The sequence below is a fragment of the Oncorhynchus kisutch genome, linkage group LG14 (genome assembly GCF_002021735.2).
Source record: "Oncorhynchus kisutch isolate 150728-3 linkage group LG14, Okis_V2, whole genome shotgun sequence".
NCBI classification, from domain to species: Eukaryota; Metazoa; Chordata; class Actinopteri; order Salmoniformes; family Salmonidae; genus Oncorhynchus; species Oncorhynchus kisutch.
The window spans coordinates 61,351,478-61,368,694 of NC_034187.2; the positions used below are offsets into that span (position 1 = coordinate 61,351,478).

At 44.5% G+C, this 17,217-nt stretch overlaps 1 protein-coding gene across 1 annotated transcript in view; it reads left to right on the forward strand.

Annotated features, from left to right (window-relative positions):
* Window positions 1-17,009, forward strand: part of LOC109903538 (partitioning defective 6 homolog gamma) — a 36,150-nt gene extending 19,141 nt beyond the window's left edge. The window contains exon 3 of the mRNA XM_020500309.2: window positions 14,062-17,009. Coding sequence (XP_020355898.1) covers window positions 14,062-15,089 — 1,028 coding nt within the window. The 3' untranslated portion in view covers window positions 15,090-17,009. The remainder of the gene's footprint in view (window positions 1-14,061) is intronic.
* Window positions 17,010-17,217: the final 208 nt, after the last annotated feature.

The window sequence follows — 17,217 nt, forward strand, 5'->3', positions numbered from 1 at the left end:
AATAGTTTTTATTTCACTTAGATTTTTTGCTTTGTTTGAGAAATTGAGTTGTGGGCAGGGTATGAGCTACTCGTTATGTGTCACCGTCTGAAAACGGAGTCCGTGGAGAACCTGACACGCATGTCAGCAACACACAGGAGGCAGTTTGGTTGTGTGGATGGTTCAGGTGTAGCAGCAGAGCTTCAGACCAGGCCTTTTATTGTTTCAGGTGTAGTTCCAGCCCGGGCCTGTCCCAGCCTGCCTAACCGTTACCCAACAACACCCAAGGACAGAGGTTCTACTTGGGGAGGAGAGGGGCTGACACTGCCCCGTGTGGACAGAACCAGCCTCTCGCTGGCTCTTACACAATGTGAAAAAGGAATTTCACAATGTGAAATAATATTATGGCTAAGGCACATTATAAAATATGTGCCCTGCACATTGATGTAACATGTGCAGGATATTATCAAATTATCTCACATTGTTATGTAGATCTGATTTATGTACAGTAAGCAAAAATTCACATTATTCTTGCCAACCACAAAATAAGATATGTCTCTCTCTGAGAGGGAACCACAGTGAAGACAGTTTTTACTGTGGTTGAGTGAAACCCTCCAAAGCATTAGCTTACTGTGAGACTCTCTCGGCCTCTCTCTGTTTTGTCTTTCTTTAATGGTGGATGAAACCATGACGCTTTGTCCCCATTAGTCTGCAGTTACCTGTCCTAATCCCTTCTTTCCCATTCCACCTCCCCAACCATCATTTAATGATGTGTAGCTTGCTCACTTCTCCCTGTGCCTGACAGGAAAACCTCAAGGCTGCAATCCCAACTTCACTTGGCCACTGGTGTAATTCTCACTAGTACGGGAGTTTGTTTGCCAGTGTGAGTCGTGTGTGTGTGTGTGTGTGTGTGTGTGTAAGTTGTGAGGGCTGGTGTGTGAATGTCAACCTGGACTGTTGTGATTGGACAGGCTGGGTTTTAGGGGTAACTGGGCTCCTGGGACAAGACCTGAGAAATTAGAAACATTTTCCCCAATGTCGCACTAATGAAATTCCACACAAATAAACAACATGTGTAGCAGCAGACTTGCAAAAAATTAAATGGCACATTATCCAAACAGGTTGTAGCATAGAAGCCACAACGTAGCATATTTGCCATAAATTCAAAGCACAATGGACACTGCCGTAGGGCACACGTATGCAGTTAATAAACCCTACCGGAAACCCCTACAGTATAGCCTATAAAATAACACGTGACTCTTCAAGCGCTCACAAATTTGATAGCCATATGCACAATTCACTACATGGGCATCTGTCAGACCATGAAGTCTGTTAACAATTCAGAGGCATGATAAATTGTCCATCTTCTCCTATCTTAGAGCCTAGGCTATTTTCATATCCAGTCCCAATCCCACTGACACCCAAAATCCTGACTCTTGTCTCGCATGAAAGTTCCTACCTTTATTCTGTACTCCATAGGTAGCATTATCAAAGCACGTCTCTCGTTTATGCATGTCAAAATACCGCTACAAACATTTCCCCTGCTTCTCTGCGCTGTCTCGTATTTGCTGCCCATATGAGCATTTCAGTAGAGAATGTGTGATCAACAAACTGTGTGTGTGTATATATTATACATGCATGCATACATACATTACAGTATGTATGGAAGTTTACTTACACTTAGGTTGGAGTCATTAAAACAAATTTTTCAACCACTCCACAGATTTCTTGTTAACTAGAGTTTTGGCAAGTCGGTTAGGACATCTACTTTGTGCATGACACAAGTATTTTTTTCCAATAATTGTTTACAAACAGATTATTTCACTGTATCACAATTCCAGTGGGTCAGAAGTTTACATACACTAAGTTGACTGTGCCTTTAAACAACTTGGAAAATTCCTGAAAATGATGTCATGGCTTTAGAAGCTTCTGATAGGCTAATTGACATCATTTAAGTCAATAGGAGGTGTACCTGTGGATGTATTTCAAGGACTACATTCAAACTCAGTGCCTCTTTGCTTGACGTCGAAATCTAAATCAGCCAAGACCTCAGGAAAAAAAATGGTAGACCTCCACAAGTCTGGTTCATCATTGGGAGCAATTTCCAAATGTCTGAAGGTACCACATTCATTTGTACAAACAATAGTACGCAAGTATAAACACCATGGGACGATGCACCACGCGCCCGATATGGATATACAGCTTGTCACCGTTAAGATGCCTTGAGATTTGTACTAATTCTACTCATCTCCCCGTTATTCATGAGCTGATCTGCTATCTGTATAATCATCAACTCAATTTTGCCAAATTATAGGAGATATTCTGTCATTCATTAAAGGAGGTTATCTAGCAAGCTTAACAACTTTGGTCACTGGAATTTTGTTTGGCTGCTATTACAAAGTGTGTGTGTGTGTGTGTGTGTGTGTGTGTGTGTGTGTGTGTGTGTGTGTGTGTGTGTGTGTGATTTAAAAATAAATACAAATAAAGAATTGTGGAGAACTCTGGCATAGTGACCATATCTTGGTTTTAAATGCTTTAAATGAGCACTTCTGATTTTTGTGGTATTTCCTGGGACTCTCGGGATAAATATGAATTATTCGCGGTATTAAACCCCCACTGGGTATAGAGCGCCATGTGATCTGGTAGTCAGACTCCCCGGATCCTCTCTAATGAGGAGAAGTGAGGTCAGGAGATGTGGGATGGGGATAAAGAGATATGGAGTGTCTGTCGGTGAAGGTACAGTCCTTATCCTTCTCTCAGGGCCTGTTAGTTGTCACCCAGGACCTGGGGAGATTAGAGCGAGGGTTAGGAGGAGGAGGTTATGTTTAGGAGGTCTGGCTCTGCTCACTGACAGGCAGGCTGGTGAGGGGGTGGAGAGATACCCGGCTAGACCAGACCAGGCCAGGGAGAGGCTGTATCTAGTGTCCAGGCAGGGATGGGTACACCCTCATTCACCACGACACAGTTTATCAGCAAACCCCCCCCTCTGCTGCCAATGTAGATGTCTTGTCTATATTGGTCTCACTGGGACAGTGGTGGATAGTCTTCTCTCTGGAGTTCAGAATCAAATGTCACCCTCTCACCACCACCACCACCCCCCTGCACTAATAAAGCCTTCTGATATTTCACCATTACTGGAACATCCAATGATGCACTTGGTTTACAGCCTGAGACTGTCTATGACTCAAATAGCTCTGACTCCTCCAGGCTTTGTGAGTGTAATGTATTAGGCCAGGGGTTCCCAAACATTTTCACTCGGGGACCCCCCGTCCAGCGCACGTCACGTCTATTTCTATGTGCACAAGAACTGCTCATGAGACAAACTGTTCACACCTCTCTTGGTGGTGGAGAGAATTTCAGGTTTAAAGCATATTTCCTGCAATTCTACACATTTTGTCATATCTAAATCGAATCAAATTTTATTGGTCTCACACACACTACCGGTCAAAAGTTTTAGAACACCTACTCATTCAAGGATTTTTCTTTATTTGGACTATTTTCTACATTGTAGAATAATAGTTAAGACATCTAAACTATGAAATAACACACGTGGAATTATGGAGTAACCAAAAAGTGTCAAACAAAACAAAATATACCCACCATTTGTCTTTATGACAGCTTTGCACAATCTTGGCAAAAATAAAGAAAAACCCTTGAATGAGTAGGTGCTCTAAAACTTTTGACCCGGGAGTGTACATATGTTTAGCAATTATTGCTAGTGTAGCGAAATGCTTGTGCTTCTAGTTCCGACAGTGCAGCAATATCTAACAATTTCACACCTAATACACACACATCTAAGTAAAGGAATTGAATAAGAATATAAAAATATATGGATGAGCAATTTCAGAGCGGTATAGGCTAAGATGCAATGTATGAAATACGATTTGTATTTCATATACCTTTGATTATTAGTTCTTATAGGCACTTTAGTATTGCCAGTGTAACGGTATAGCTTCCGTCCCTCTCCTCGCCACTACCTGGGCTCGAACCAGGAACACATCGACAACAGCCTCCTTCGAAGCAGCGTTACCCATGCAGAGCAAGGGGAACAACTACTCCAAGTCTCCGAGCGAGTGACGTTTAAAACGCTATTAGCGCGCACCCCGCTAGCCATTTCACATCGGTTACACCAGGCTAATCTCAGGAGTTGATAGGTATAAACAGCTCAATGCTTGAAGCATTGAGAAGAGCTGCTGTCAAAACGCACAAAAGTGCTGTTTGAATGAATGCTTACGAGCCTGCTGGTGCCTACCATCACTCAGTCAGACTGCTCTATCAAATCATAGACTTTTAATTATAACATAATAACACACAGAAATACGAGCCTTAGGTCATTAATATGGTCGAATCTGGAAACTATCATCTCAAAAACAATGTTTATTCTTTCAGTGAAATACGGAACCGTTCCATATTTTATCTAACGGGTGACATCCATAAGTCTAAATATTCCTGTTACAATGCACAACCATCAATGTTATGTCATAATTACATAAAAATTCTGTCATATTTGTTCGCAAAGAGCCAGGCGGCCCAAACTGTTGCATATATCCTGACTCTGCGTGCAATGAACGCAAGAGAAGTGACACAATTTCACCTGGTTAATATTGCCTGCTAACCTGGATTTATTTTAGCTAAATATGCAGGTTTAAAAATATATACATCTGTGTATTGATTTTAAGAAAGGCATTAATGTTTATGGTTAGGTGCACGTTGGAGCAACGACAATCCTTTTTCGCGAATGCGCACCGCATCGATTTATATGCAACACAGGACACGCTAGATAAACTAGTAATATCATCAACCATGTTTAGTTAACTAGTGGTTATGATTGATTGTTTTTTTATAAGATAAGTTTAATGCTAGCTAGCAACTTGACTTCTAACATTCGCGTAACAGGCAGGTTCCTCGTGAAGGCAGGTGGTTAGAGCGTTGGACTAGTTAACCGTAAGGTTGCAAGATTGAATCCCCGAGCTGACAAGGTAAAAATCTGTCTTTCTGCCCCTGAACAAGGCAGTTAACCCACCGTTAACTAGGCCGTCATTGAAAATAAGAATGTGTCCTTAACTGACTTGCCTAGTTAAATAAAGGTGTAAAAAAAAAAATTGGTGTCCAAAAATACCAATTTCCGATTGTTATGAAAACTTGAAATCGGCCCTAATTAATCGGCCATTCCGGTCGACCTCTAGTCTCCACACATCAGATAGTGCCCGTGACATTTTCCTGTAAAGATTTGGGGGACAAAATCGACTCCTTTTGTAAGATAAATGTTTTAAAATGAAACATGTATGGAAACAGGTGCAAGCTAAGCAAAAACTAACCAGCAGAAATTAACAAGTTAGAAATGATTTAAACACACTTGGCTATAGACTACTATTTACTAGTTAACAAAAAATTCTGTATATCATATATATTCACCCCACCCAGTATTGTAATCAAAACCTACCAGAAAGTATGTAGTCCTTGGCTCAGACAGTCTAGTAGTGTGGGCTCAATAGCATCTCATTTGTGTGCAGGATCTTGAGAATCAGCTGTACATGTGATGGAAGAATGCACTGTGCATGCAGAGGGTTGCAATTCCATTGAATTGGGGATAGTTTAACCAAAATATGCCACAAGAATTGCCTTATGTGTATCCCCAAAAAAAGTTCACTGTTAAAAGCGAACTTTTTTAAATGAATTTAAGCAAAATTCCCGGGCTTAACTTCCCACGGAAAATTTTCCGGAAAAATTCCAGTAATTTCCCGGAAAGTTCCCGACCCTTTGCAACCCTAATGACAAGATAAACTGATGATGCACTACCCAATTTTGAAATTGCACCTTGTGCATTCTACTAACACAACATTCAAGAGTAAGTTGAAAGCTGGACTGAACCACTTGTATTCAGCTACTCTTCCTGTAAATGAATTCTAATGTATCCACTAAGGACTCCTACTGTACATTTTCTCTCCAAATGAACAGTGTACCAGATCCAGTCTTTCAACCTGGAGCTGGTTAAACGTTCTTTGAAAAACTAAAGAGTCTGAAGCTCTTTCACCTCTAACTGTCCTCTGTCATTGTGCTATGTCTGTGTCATCCTACTCTGTAGTGCAGTCTTGTCTCTTCCTAAAGCTAAAAGCTGTATTGTCGCAGGCGGTATCAGGCTAAAAACGGCAGCAGTCTCCTGCTGTTGTGGTTGAAATAACATCTGTCCCTAATCCACCATGTCTCCCCTAACTCCTACTCTCTAGTGGACTACAATGGCAATGGGCTCTAAATAAGGCTGCTTTTTTTCAGACTATTTGGGCCACACTTTTTGGACGCTATTAGAAATCACTTTTCTCCCATTTTGGAAAGTAGGGGGTCGGTTGAGTGAGCCATTGACATGAAGTGGCCTTCAGATAAATTCCCTCCCTGGAAAGGTTCAGACTCTGAGGGATGTCTATTAGGAGAGATGTATTCCTGTGTTTTCTCTCCGTGTCCCCCTCTCTTCTCTCTCTCCTTCCAGTCTCTCACTCCCTATCCCTCTTTCCTATTTCTCTCTCTCTCCATCCTCTTCCTCTTGTTTAAGACCGGTGGCCTGTGGCCCTGACTCCCCAGCATACCGCTGTGATTTACGCCACCCTGCTCCGATACGCTGCCACAATCCGCGCTGTCGCACAATCCCCTCTGTTTCTAAAAATCTGCTGTGTCTGGCTGCTGCTGTAAATGTGAGGTGGACAAAACAGGAAAGCTCTGGCCTCTTCACGGAGCGCCTCAGATCTAGGATCCCCCCCCCCCCCCTCTTATTCATTATGATCTAAAAGGCAAATTGAGAACCTTTATGAATATGGGGCCCTGAACTTCCAATTTACTGCTGAAAGACTTTCCTTCCGTACTTTTGGGACATATGGATGTCGGTGTTCTGAGGGTGACCATTTATCAGAGCGGTTGGAAGATGGCTGAATTACAAACAGTAGTAGTACTCAGTCTACTCATCTCTCTCTCTTGTGATGTGTCTGAAGAGGAGGAGGAGAGAAGGCTAATCCTCTGTCGTAGTGTTCCTGTTCTCCACCCCGATCTCTTCAGCAGCAGCCCCCTAACTGGTCCCAGATGTCTGGTGGTAACAGGCAGGGGGGAGGAGGGCCGTGCTGCTGAATGTGCACTCTCAGGGAGCTAGAGCTCCTCCTCTCTTCCTTTCCCCGTCTCAGTTTTATGAGAGTATTTGAATATAGTCACCTCTCCAGAGGCTTTCCTCTGTCTTCCCCTGCCTCTAGCTCTGCTCCCTGTTATAGAGGAGCAGTGGTTATAAGGGCTCAGACTAATAGTTCTCGGGCACTTTTTTTGTGTGAGGAGACGGGATATTTTTGTGTGTTTATTGGGGTTGGGGGGTGAAACTTAAAGGGTTTCTTTCCCCCACCAGCCATTGACTGTATGTTCTTAGGCCCCTAAACATTCCTCCCTGACCATGATACCCTGGCAAGAATGACAACTGTTTCAATAAATAAAAACAACTTAAATGCTCCTTTTATTCTAGGTGATTCCCTTTTTCCATGTTGGTGTTAGAGGAATCAAGCATGTCCTCTGCTACAACTCAGACCTTCCTGATGCGGTACGGACAGATGTGATCACACAGGTTTTAAAACCTCTAACTGGCCCTCTCCCTGCAGGTGATGCACAACCTCTGGTGGCTGGTGTTGAGCTTTCTGGAGATGTGGATGGGGGATTTCTCCAGTAATCTCTGACCAGGGCCAGGCTAACCACAGCAGCCAGGGCCAGGCTAACCACAGCAGCCAGGGCCAGGCTAACCACAGCAGCCAGGGCCAGGCTAACCACAGCAGCCAGGGCCAGGCTAACCACAGCAGCCAGGGCCAGGCTAACCACAGCAGCCAGGGCCAGGCTAACCACAGCAGCCAGGGCCAGGCTAACCACAGCAGCCAGGGCCAGGCTAACCACAGCAGCCAGGGCCAGGCTAACCACAGCAGCCAGGGCCAGGCTAACCACAGCAGCCAGGGCCAGGCTAACCACAGCAGCCAGGGCCAGGCTAACCACAGCAGCCAGGGCCAGGCTAACCACAGCAGCCAGGGCCAGGCTAACCACAGCAGCCAGGGCCAGGCTAACCACAGCAGCCAGGGCCAGGCTAACCACAGCAGCCAGGGCCAGGCTAACCACAGCAGCCAGGGCCAGGCTAACCACAGCAGCCAGGGACATAACGGGAAAGGCAGCTGTGTGCCGTGCCCTCTATACCCTCTATACATGCTCTGCGGTGTTTCTGGTCTGTACTGGCAGTAAGTGCAGTTAGTCACTGTGTAGTCACTTTGTTCCTGTGGTGTTGGAAGAAAGACCCCTTGTATTGTCTCTCTGGCAGATCGATAGCCTAGCTGTGTTTTGCGTGAGCAGTCTTTGCAGTAGCCGGAGTACAGCCGGAGTAGTGGTTACCCATGCTGTTTTTAGAGGAGGCTCTTGATCTTTGGGGTCATGTGTTCCTCAGTGAGCTGGCTGTTCAGGCCTAGCAGGGGTCTGTAGCAAGGTCCCATCTAAATACTAACATTTCTTCCAGGGATCACACCCAGTTGCCAACCCTAACCCAAGCCTGGCCTGGAGGAAGGATGTTCTCACCCTCTCTCCGTGAACTCTAACTTCCGATCTCCCACACCAGCCTGACAGAAACCTGATGTTCTGTTCTTTTGTGGCTGCTGCTGGCTGACCGACATGGTTCTGACAAGTCTCTGTTAAGTATTTAACTCAAACTGAAGGAACATTCAGGGTCTGGATCCTGTAGGCTACACATGGTGAACAGAAGAGATCCTAGAAGACTGCATTACACATGGCGAACAGAGAAGATCCTAGAGGACTACAGTATACCTGGTGAACAGAGGAGATCCTAGAGGACTACAGTATACCTGGTGAACAGAGGAGATCCTAGAGGACTACAGTATACCTGGTGAACAGAGGACATCCTAGAGGACTACAGTATACCTGGTGAACAGAGGACATCCTAGAGGACTACAGTATAGCTGGTGAACAGAGGAGATCCTAGAGGACTACAGTATAGCTGGTGAACAGAGGACATCCTAGAGGACTACAGTGTACCTGGTGAACAGAGGACATCCTAGAGGACTACAGTGTACCTGGTGAACAGAGGTGCTGAATCCCAAAAATCACTGCATCATAACTTTTGCATAATGTAGGTGTGACATGCCACATGTTGTTGTCTATCACAAATACCAACTAACCCCCAGCTCAGATCATTAGTCTTACGTCAGACTAATTACTAAACAGATTACGCAACAGAACTAGTCAACATGTGATTTATGTTGCAGCAAAGGTGTTTCTTATTAAGGTTCTATAAAGCAAGTATTTGGTGTTTATTAATTTTCTGTAAAGCTAGTGTTTGGTGTTTATTAATGCTCTGTAAAGCTAGTGTTTGGTGTTTATTAATGCTCTGTAAAGCCAGGCTAATGATTGGTTTGTCAGAGGTGTAGAATGTTCCCATTTATAAACCAGTCTTTGTGTCATCTGTACTAGTCTGTACCAGTCTTTATCACATGTCAACAACACTGCATCACACAATAAGCACTGTTCCTAGATTCGAACTGGAAAAAAAACTGGCTTAAAAATAGTGGCTCAAATGGAGACTGTTTTCTACTTGGTGTTTTTCATTGTGCTCTGTGCTGCCCAGTAGGCTACATTCACCTTGCTGGTGAAAACATACATTCAGTACTAAACTTCCTACAAGATGTTTGAGATCAAAGCACATGGGGAGGCCTAATGACTGATAATAAAACTCTTTAGATTCCTGCTTTTATTGGACTTAGTAAAAACCCAGTAGGACTTGAAAGGAGGCTCTTTTTCACAGGTCCAGTTAACAAGAGGAGAGAAATGTAGGGAATAGGGTGCCATTTGGGATTCAGCCCACCCTATAGAGAGGATGGAGGATTAGGACTAGCTGACAGTCAAGGCTAAAGTAGCTAGAGTAGCTACAGACACTGAGTTAAGTTAAACCTGTCCAGAGATATCTCCATATCCATCAGGCGCCACATTCCTGACTGGTGAAACTCCACAGAGCCAGCCTGCAGTCTGACCGGACCATGGGTGGAGGGCCTTCTCGGCCCTCTTACACACGGAGGAATGTAGGCACTTTACTTTTCACCCCTAACCCCTGACCTGTACTGGGATGGGAGAGCCACGTCAGGTGACTGGCCAGCATCGCACGGCTTCGTTGAGGCTGTTATTTGTTTTGTACCTTAGCACTTCATTCACTGTGACTCCATCTGAAATGGCACCCTATTCCCTACATAGTTCACTACTTTTGACCAGAGCCTATGGGGATGCCAATTCAGATGCCTCCCGGTTTGTTTTCAGACTAGTTCTCATGAGGAAGATGTTCAAGTTTATTGGGTTCATGTCATTGTTTTCAGTTCCATGCCCAACTATTCAGCTGTGTTCTCTTCACTCAGCATTAGTACCATTATTACATGTTTTGTGGTGCATCAGTCAACATCGAGCTGAAGTTAATTGACTCTAGAAGCATTCAGACTTTTTCTAAATTCCTTTTACCCCGACGCTCTAGAAGCCACATCATCATGCTCTGATCATTTGATTTCATCCAACAGGGCTGCAGCTCTCACATTACTGGGCTAATTCTCCTTCCATCTTACCCTCCCAAGTATTTGGGTTTGAATGAATTGTCTTTCCATTCTAGTCAGCAGTCTGTTCATCCGTCCTGGAACTTGGTGAGACGCCACCCTTTTCTTCTCTCGCACTCTCTCTCTCTCTCTCTCGTGTGTTTCTTAGAATGTTCATAAACTCTTTCTTGACCCTCAACGTTCTGTTCGTTCGGAAAGGACATTGGGAGTCAGTTAGTTCTGATGTCTGGTAACGACCGGCGAGCCTTTGATCAATGAGTTCACATTTGCTTTCCCATCATGCCTCAGTGCAACGGGATTATTCTTGTCAGGAGTTGTTACGGCAGCCTGCGTGACTGGGCACGTTGGGCAGATGAAACACAGACTGAGACCACAAGCCCAGCATCCTCTGCCTGTCTCTCTCCATGCCAGTCAGACAGTACTGGGCCTAGTCAAGGGGAAAGAATTCTGTTTTGATCCACTCTTGGCACAACAGGCAGTCCCTGGTCTGGTCAGGTGTTGTCTGGTCCAAACTGGCCTCTACCACGGCATGTAGTCCTGGGATTGAAACTCCAGCCGGCTGGTTGTGGGGCCAGCCAGCCAACCAGGAGGCAAGCTGACAGAATAACGTCCTCCGATAAATCCTGGTTCTAGTGCCAGGACTCGGATTCCAATAGATCTGCTGCCAACTTCTCTTGTTATTAGGAATAGGTCTCTCTTTTTAGGAATATTGGATCCTGGGGCGGTCTGGGTCAAGGGGTTTCCTTACCGGGGGAATGTAGTTCCATCAGAGCGTGTCGCATGAGGTATGCCTGGGACACAGGCCTGCCCAGGGGCGAGGTGTGCCAATAATTTTGGGACGGAAGGGACATGTTGGTAGACCAGTCCACCATGGTAATGAGATGGCTCAGTGCAGCCTCAATGTGTTTCCCATCAGCAGACTTGCACTTGTGGCATACATTCCTCCCCGTAATAAAATCCTGTCTGGATTCAATCTAAATGATCAAGCTCCCTGCTACCTCCATCCACAACTAAGAATAACTTCTGCCCCATACTTGGATATTCAGAAGCTTTGGGAAGCATTCATAAATACAACTGTTGAAAGCAGCAGTGAAACAGGAACCGGTGTCTACAGGTATTTGTCAGCCTCTCTCTGACTGGTTGTGCAGGGCTGGGGCTGGCAGTGTGGGTTCTATGTGAAAATCAACATTAGAGCTGGCCAGACTAGCTTCTGTGGTTCCGTACCTTCGATAGCTGTGGCCATCTGTATCTGTAGCAAGGAATGCAGCAGTTTGCTTTCAGAACAGCCTTATTAAAACGGTGTGTTGTGTCCTGTCATTAGATTCCTTCATTAGTGGGGAAAGTCATTAGTCAACAATCTGCATGGGAGTTCTGGTTCAGTACAGTAGTGCATAAAACACTCCCACTGCGGTGCTGCTACACATTCCCACTGAAACTATTAGCACAGAGAGAATTGACCCCAAAGAATACTTCAGCAAAGGAAGTGGCACACTTTTCCAGCAGATGGAACACATCCATACCATGTGACTATATGGTTATCCCACATCCATATGCTATATTGTTACACGCACACGCTCACACACCCATACACCGAGTTCCCAGGCAGGTGTCCACCCCAGTAGGAACTATGACTCGTGGCCCATTGTGCCATGGAAGTGGCAAGTGTGTGTGTTGCCCCATTCCCCCTAGTAGGACCTCTTGTTCCTGTAGCATGGTGCTTCTCACTGTACAGACAAACTTCATCGCTGGCTGTGGCTCAACACATAACAGACATGTCCTGAGAGGAAGGTCGCAGGATGAGTTTATTATGCCTGAGCAGTCCTCTCACTATCATACTGTATCCATCTCTCTCTTTGTCTCTTCCTGTCTTTTTGAATGCATGGTCTGAGAAAGTGGTGACCTATTTCGGCTTGGGCGGTATCCAGATTTTCATACAGTCATACAGTTTTTCTGCCATACTGTGATTTCTGGTATTACCGTTTAGCCCACAAGGGGCGCTAAAACGCAACAGCAAACAACATTGGCCCTAGATTACCAGAATGCTAACTAAATGTAGTACAAGTAATAGCGAAATCACATTGTTCGTTTTCGCTCGTTAGCATATAGCTAATAAACTAAATGGAAATCCAGCTCGTTAAGTTATTGAAGCATAGCTTATAACTAACCAAATGTAATTTTCGGTGGGTGTGAACATTTTAAAAGCTAAAGTGAATGAGAGATTGTGCAAATGAACAAAGTTGTGATGCATGCTTTTCTGAAGGAAGGAGCAGAGGGGAGAACGGAGGAAGGGGAAAAAATGCTAGTAGGAAGTACAAGGAAAATATGGCAGCTGTACAGAACTCATCCAGAGCTCTTTGACTGCTCCAACATGTCAGAAGGTCATTTATAAGATGTCTCATACCAAACCTTAAGTAGTGAATTGCTTACAAGTGTAAATTCATCACCTCGTGCGCTACGCAACAGCGCACACTTTCTCCCGCTATTTACAAACAAACACGTGACTGGCGCAACTGTTCTTGAACTATTGTAAGCTTCCTAATGTAAGACAATGTGACGGGTGAAATGAGCTCTGGATGTATTGCACAAGTTGACTGCAGGTATTAACTTAAAAAGCATCTAAATATTCACATGTATTGAAAAACTTCAAATAGTTTCGACGGTATTGAAAAACCAAATACCCCGGTATACAGCCTTGACATATTGGGTTGGTTTAAATACAGGTTTATTTAAAAAATAATTTTGCATTATCACACTTGCTTGCAGACTGTGTTGTGTACAACTGAAGATCAGAATGATTTGGTATTCCAGCTGTAATCACATCCTGGTGTTTGGTTTGTTTACAATTGTTCCTCCTATGGCTCTGTGTTCCACCCCACTGACTACAGAGCCACACCAGACCAGCACCAATCAGGCTTTCTCTATTGCGCAGAGTGCAACAGGTTCAGCTACAAGTTCAGCCTAGTTAAATCTTTGTTCTGGAGTGGTAGGAAAGGATTTCACCGTAAACAAACTGAAGGGTTTTAATAAGAAACTTCCCATTGTACTCAACTCCTTGTGTGGGTGTTTCTTTAGAGTGGGACTGGTAAACTTGTTTTACCCAGGGGTAGAGTTAGAGGAGTTTGAACTAAGGCCTGTTTATGTGTATGGTAATGAGAGCTGCATAAATGTCTTGCTGCAAATAAAATCTTATGTATGATGTGTTCTTTCAAAGGCAACATCTGCTCACCATTTGAGGCTCATATGCTTCCAGTTAAATATAGTGTTCCTGAGAGCTAAGCAGTTGTGTTTCAGACAAGGTTCTGAGCAGTTCTCTCCTGTCTTCCAGGGGAGGTCTTAATGGGTTCTATATTTTCTGTGTTTTTAGAGGAGATTCTAAGCAGTTCTGTTTCTCCTGTTCTGTGTTTCAGTTTTTAGCAGTTCTGTTCTGTGTTTCAGAAAAGGTTCTAACCAGTTCTATTTCTCATGTTATGTGTTTCAGAGGAGGTAGACTACAGCAGCTACGGGACCCACTCTCTGACCCGGAAGAAGAAGGCTGTGGTGGCGCTGAGGAACGACGTCAACAGGAAGCGACCTCACATCCGCATCGGAATGCCGCAGGACTTCCGGCCAGTCTCCTCCATCATCGATGTGGACATCTTGCCGGAGTCCCACCGCCGCGTTCGTCTCTACCGTCATGGCTCCGACAAACCCCTGGGGTTCTACATCCGGGACGGGACCAGCGTACGGGTGACGCCCCATGGCCTGGAGAAGGTTCCTGGGATCTTCATCTCCCGCATGGTGCCTGGCGGCCTGGCTGAGAGCACAGGCCTGCTAGCTGTTAACGACGAGGTACTGGAGGTCAACGGCATCGAGGTTACTGGGAAGACACTGGACCAGGTGACTGACATGATGATTGCCAACAGCCACAACCTGATTGTCACAGTGAAGCCGGTGAACCAGCGGAACAACGTGGTGCGAGCCAGCCGGATCTCCGGCAGCTCAGGTCAGTCATCAGACAGCAGCGGTTCCACTGGCTACCCCAGCCTGTCCACCACAGCCATGGTGACCGGTGCCCACGGCTATGCTGACGAGCTGGAGAGCGACGAGGAGTCAGACATCGTCATCGAGAGCAGCCTGAAGCGGCCGTCGCGGCGCTCCAACACATCAGTGGTGTCTGTGGCATCAACATCACGCTCCCACACCCAAGCCCCTCCCCCGGCACCCGTGGAACACCCCAGCCCCCCTACCCGACCTCTCTCTGTGGTTTCCACCGCCTCCTTCCACTCCCAGCCCAGCCTCAATGGCCTCTCCCACATGCTGCACAGGGACCTGAACCTCCAGCACCCCCAGTACCAGCCCCACACCCTCCAGCACCACCATTCCCAGCACCACAGCAGCAACCCAGCCCTCCGGGAGAGCAACGGCAGCCTGCACAAAATCCTCAGCACCATGAGGACGGACCCTCGACACAGCCTGGCTCTGCCCCGGGGAGGGGTGGAAGAGGACGGCACCGTCATCACCCTATAACACACACACCTTCACTTTTATAACGCAGACACACACACTTGGATGTGAGCTGGAGCATCCCCTGTCCAGTATATCCACCATGAGAATCAACGTTGTTCCTCAAAACTTCTACTAATTTTGTTACAGTTTTTCTAAGACAAATAATCCAGGAAACAAGGAGAGTTTATTCTGTATGGTTTGTTTTCTATGTCTTGTAAATGTCTTGATGTGATTCACCTGCTATTTAGTGACCACTTTTAATCTGAACCGCCATCATTTTGGGACCAACCCTGAGCTTTTGTTTTTAAGAACAATTATATGTCTGTAAAATTCTGCCTGTCTGTACTGATTCTCTCTCTGTATTTTAACTGGAGATTCTCATCAATCATCTATCTATTCCAATAAATTATTCTAAGCTTTAATGAGAAGTGTTGGATCATCACATGTACTAAAACTCTTACTTCCATTACCAGCAGTCATTTATACCTGGTACGTTTTAAACCGCTATCAATGAATACTTCCTACACTGAATATGGGCCTAGTCTATATCCTGTTTCCTCTTCTCCACCAGTTCTGTTTGTGAAGCTCCTAAAATGGACTCCAGGAATGCAACGTGCTCTTTGGAAATAATACTCTTATCTTTACTGTTTACTCAAAACACCTCGGCTCAGCTGTGAGCCCTGTTAGTTACAGCAGGCAGGGGGATGTGAACCCTGTTACAACAGGGAGGGGGATGTGAACCCTGTTACACCAGGCAGGACTGCTGGAGTGTGAAGATGATAACACCTGAATTTGCGTCTGCTCAACCTCACTCATTCACTTTCCTACACTATTGGGCACACACATTGAGATCCATATTAGGATCCTGTGGTACTTTCGTTTACAAGCACAATCTATCCATCCATCCATGATATGGTAAACTTTGAAGTATATGGATTATGTGGGACACTAAACCATCCATCTGTGGTTTGATATTTATTTGATTCTTCTCACCATTATTCACATTGTAGTTCAAAGCTTTTAAGCTGTCAAGGTTTGCACATTTTTTTGTTGTTAAACAGTCTTGTTGTTTCAACTCTTTAAATCGCCATGTTAGTACTCCCAGGTTTAACATAGGATTATAACCCTATTTTGGTTCACAAACATGTCATTTTTGTTGCTCTTTCCTTTTCCTCTCACCAAAGGCTGCTCCGGTTACCTTGACAATGTGGTGTTCTGACCATATTGAGGTTATTCCCTGCATTTCTTCACTGTGGACAGTCAGTTTAACCCTGTTGAGTAGTGCTATAATGTATTGGTCACTGCCCCCTCCTGGTAGTACCATCGACTCAGTGTGGGCCCACATATTCACACCTAAGAAATATTACAGGTTTTATATTTATTACAGAAACGTCTAGATTTTTTTCTGGAATAATGTCTATCTTTTTAATGTACATAAGGATTTTATAATAGATTTTTACAAGGGAAAACAATGACCTATGAACAAATTATTCCATTAGGTATAATGGTACGAGGATAATTATGATTGGGAATATTTCTGCATATCATGTAAACTGGACTGTTTCTATTCTATGTTATGATGATGTACAGATATTTCAATACATTCTCCACACATACATTGGAGAAAAGGTTTGTAGAACACTCGGTGCCTTTTTTTAAATTCATTTTAGCCCAGATATGTACTGAGCACTCAAATGTAAACAATAGTTGAATGGATATTAGGGCTTGATCTGTAATTGCTCAATCATTATTTAGTAGGACCTAGTTGCTCTTTCAATGTAGTGAACTGTAAGTATAACTTCAACTAATTCCCACAATTGAAATTCAAACCCTTTATGCAATTAATTTGAAATGTATTGTGAATATTGTGTTCATATTATTTTCTTACTGTTTTTACATTTTTTTGGGAGAGAATTTTTGGAAATAAAGGTTTGAACTGCACTTGCTTTCCTGTTATTCATATTGTAGAACATTGTTGCAGTTGACTGATATAGAAAGAAAATGAATGTTTCCTGTGTGATTAAATGTTTCTAATGGAGATTTTGAGTTATCAGACTTGAGTTCAGCGTTCAATTTGAGGGAAAAACGGCCCTGATTTTAAAATTGCGCCTTTTCGCGTAGTTCTACTTGACCCTTGTAAGCCGCCATC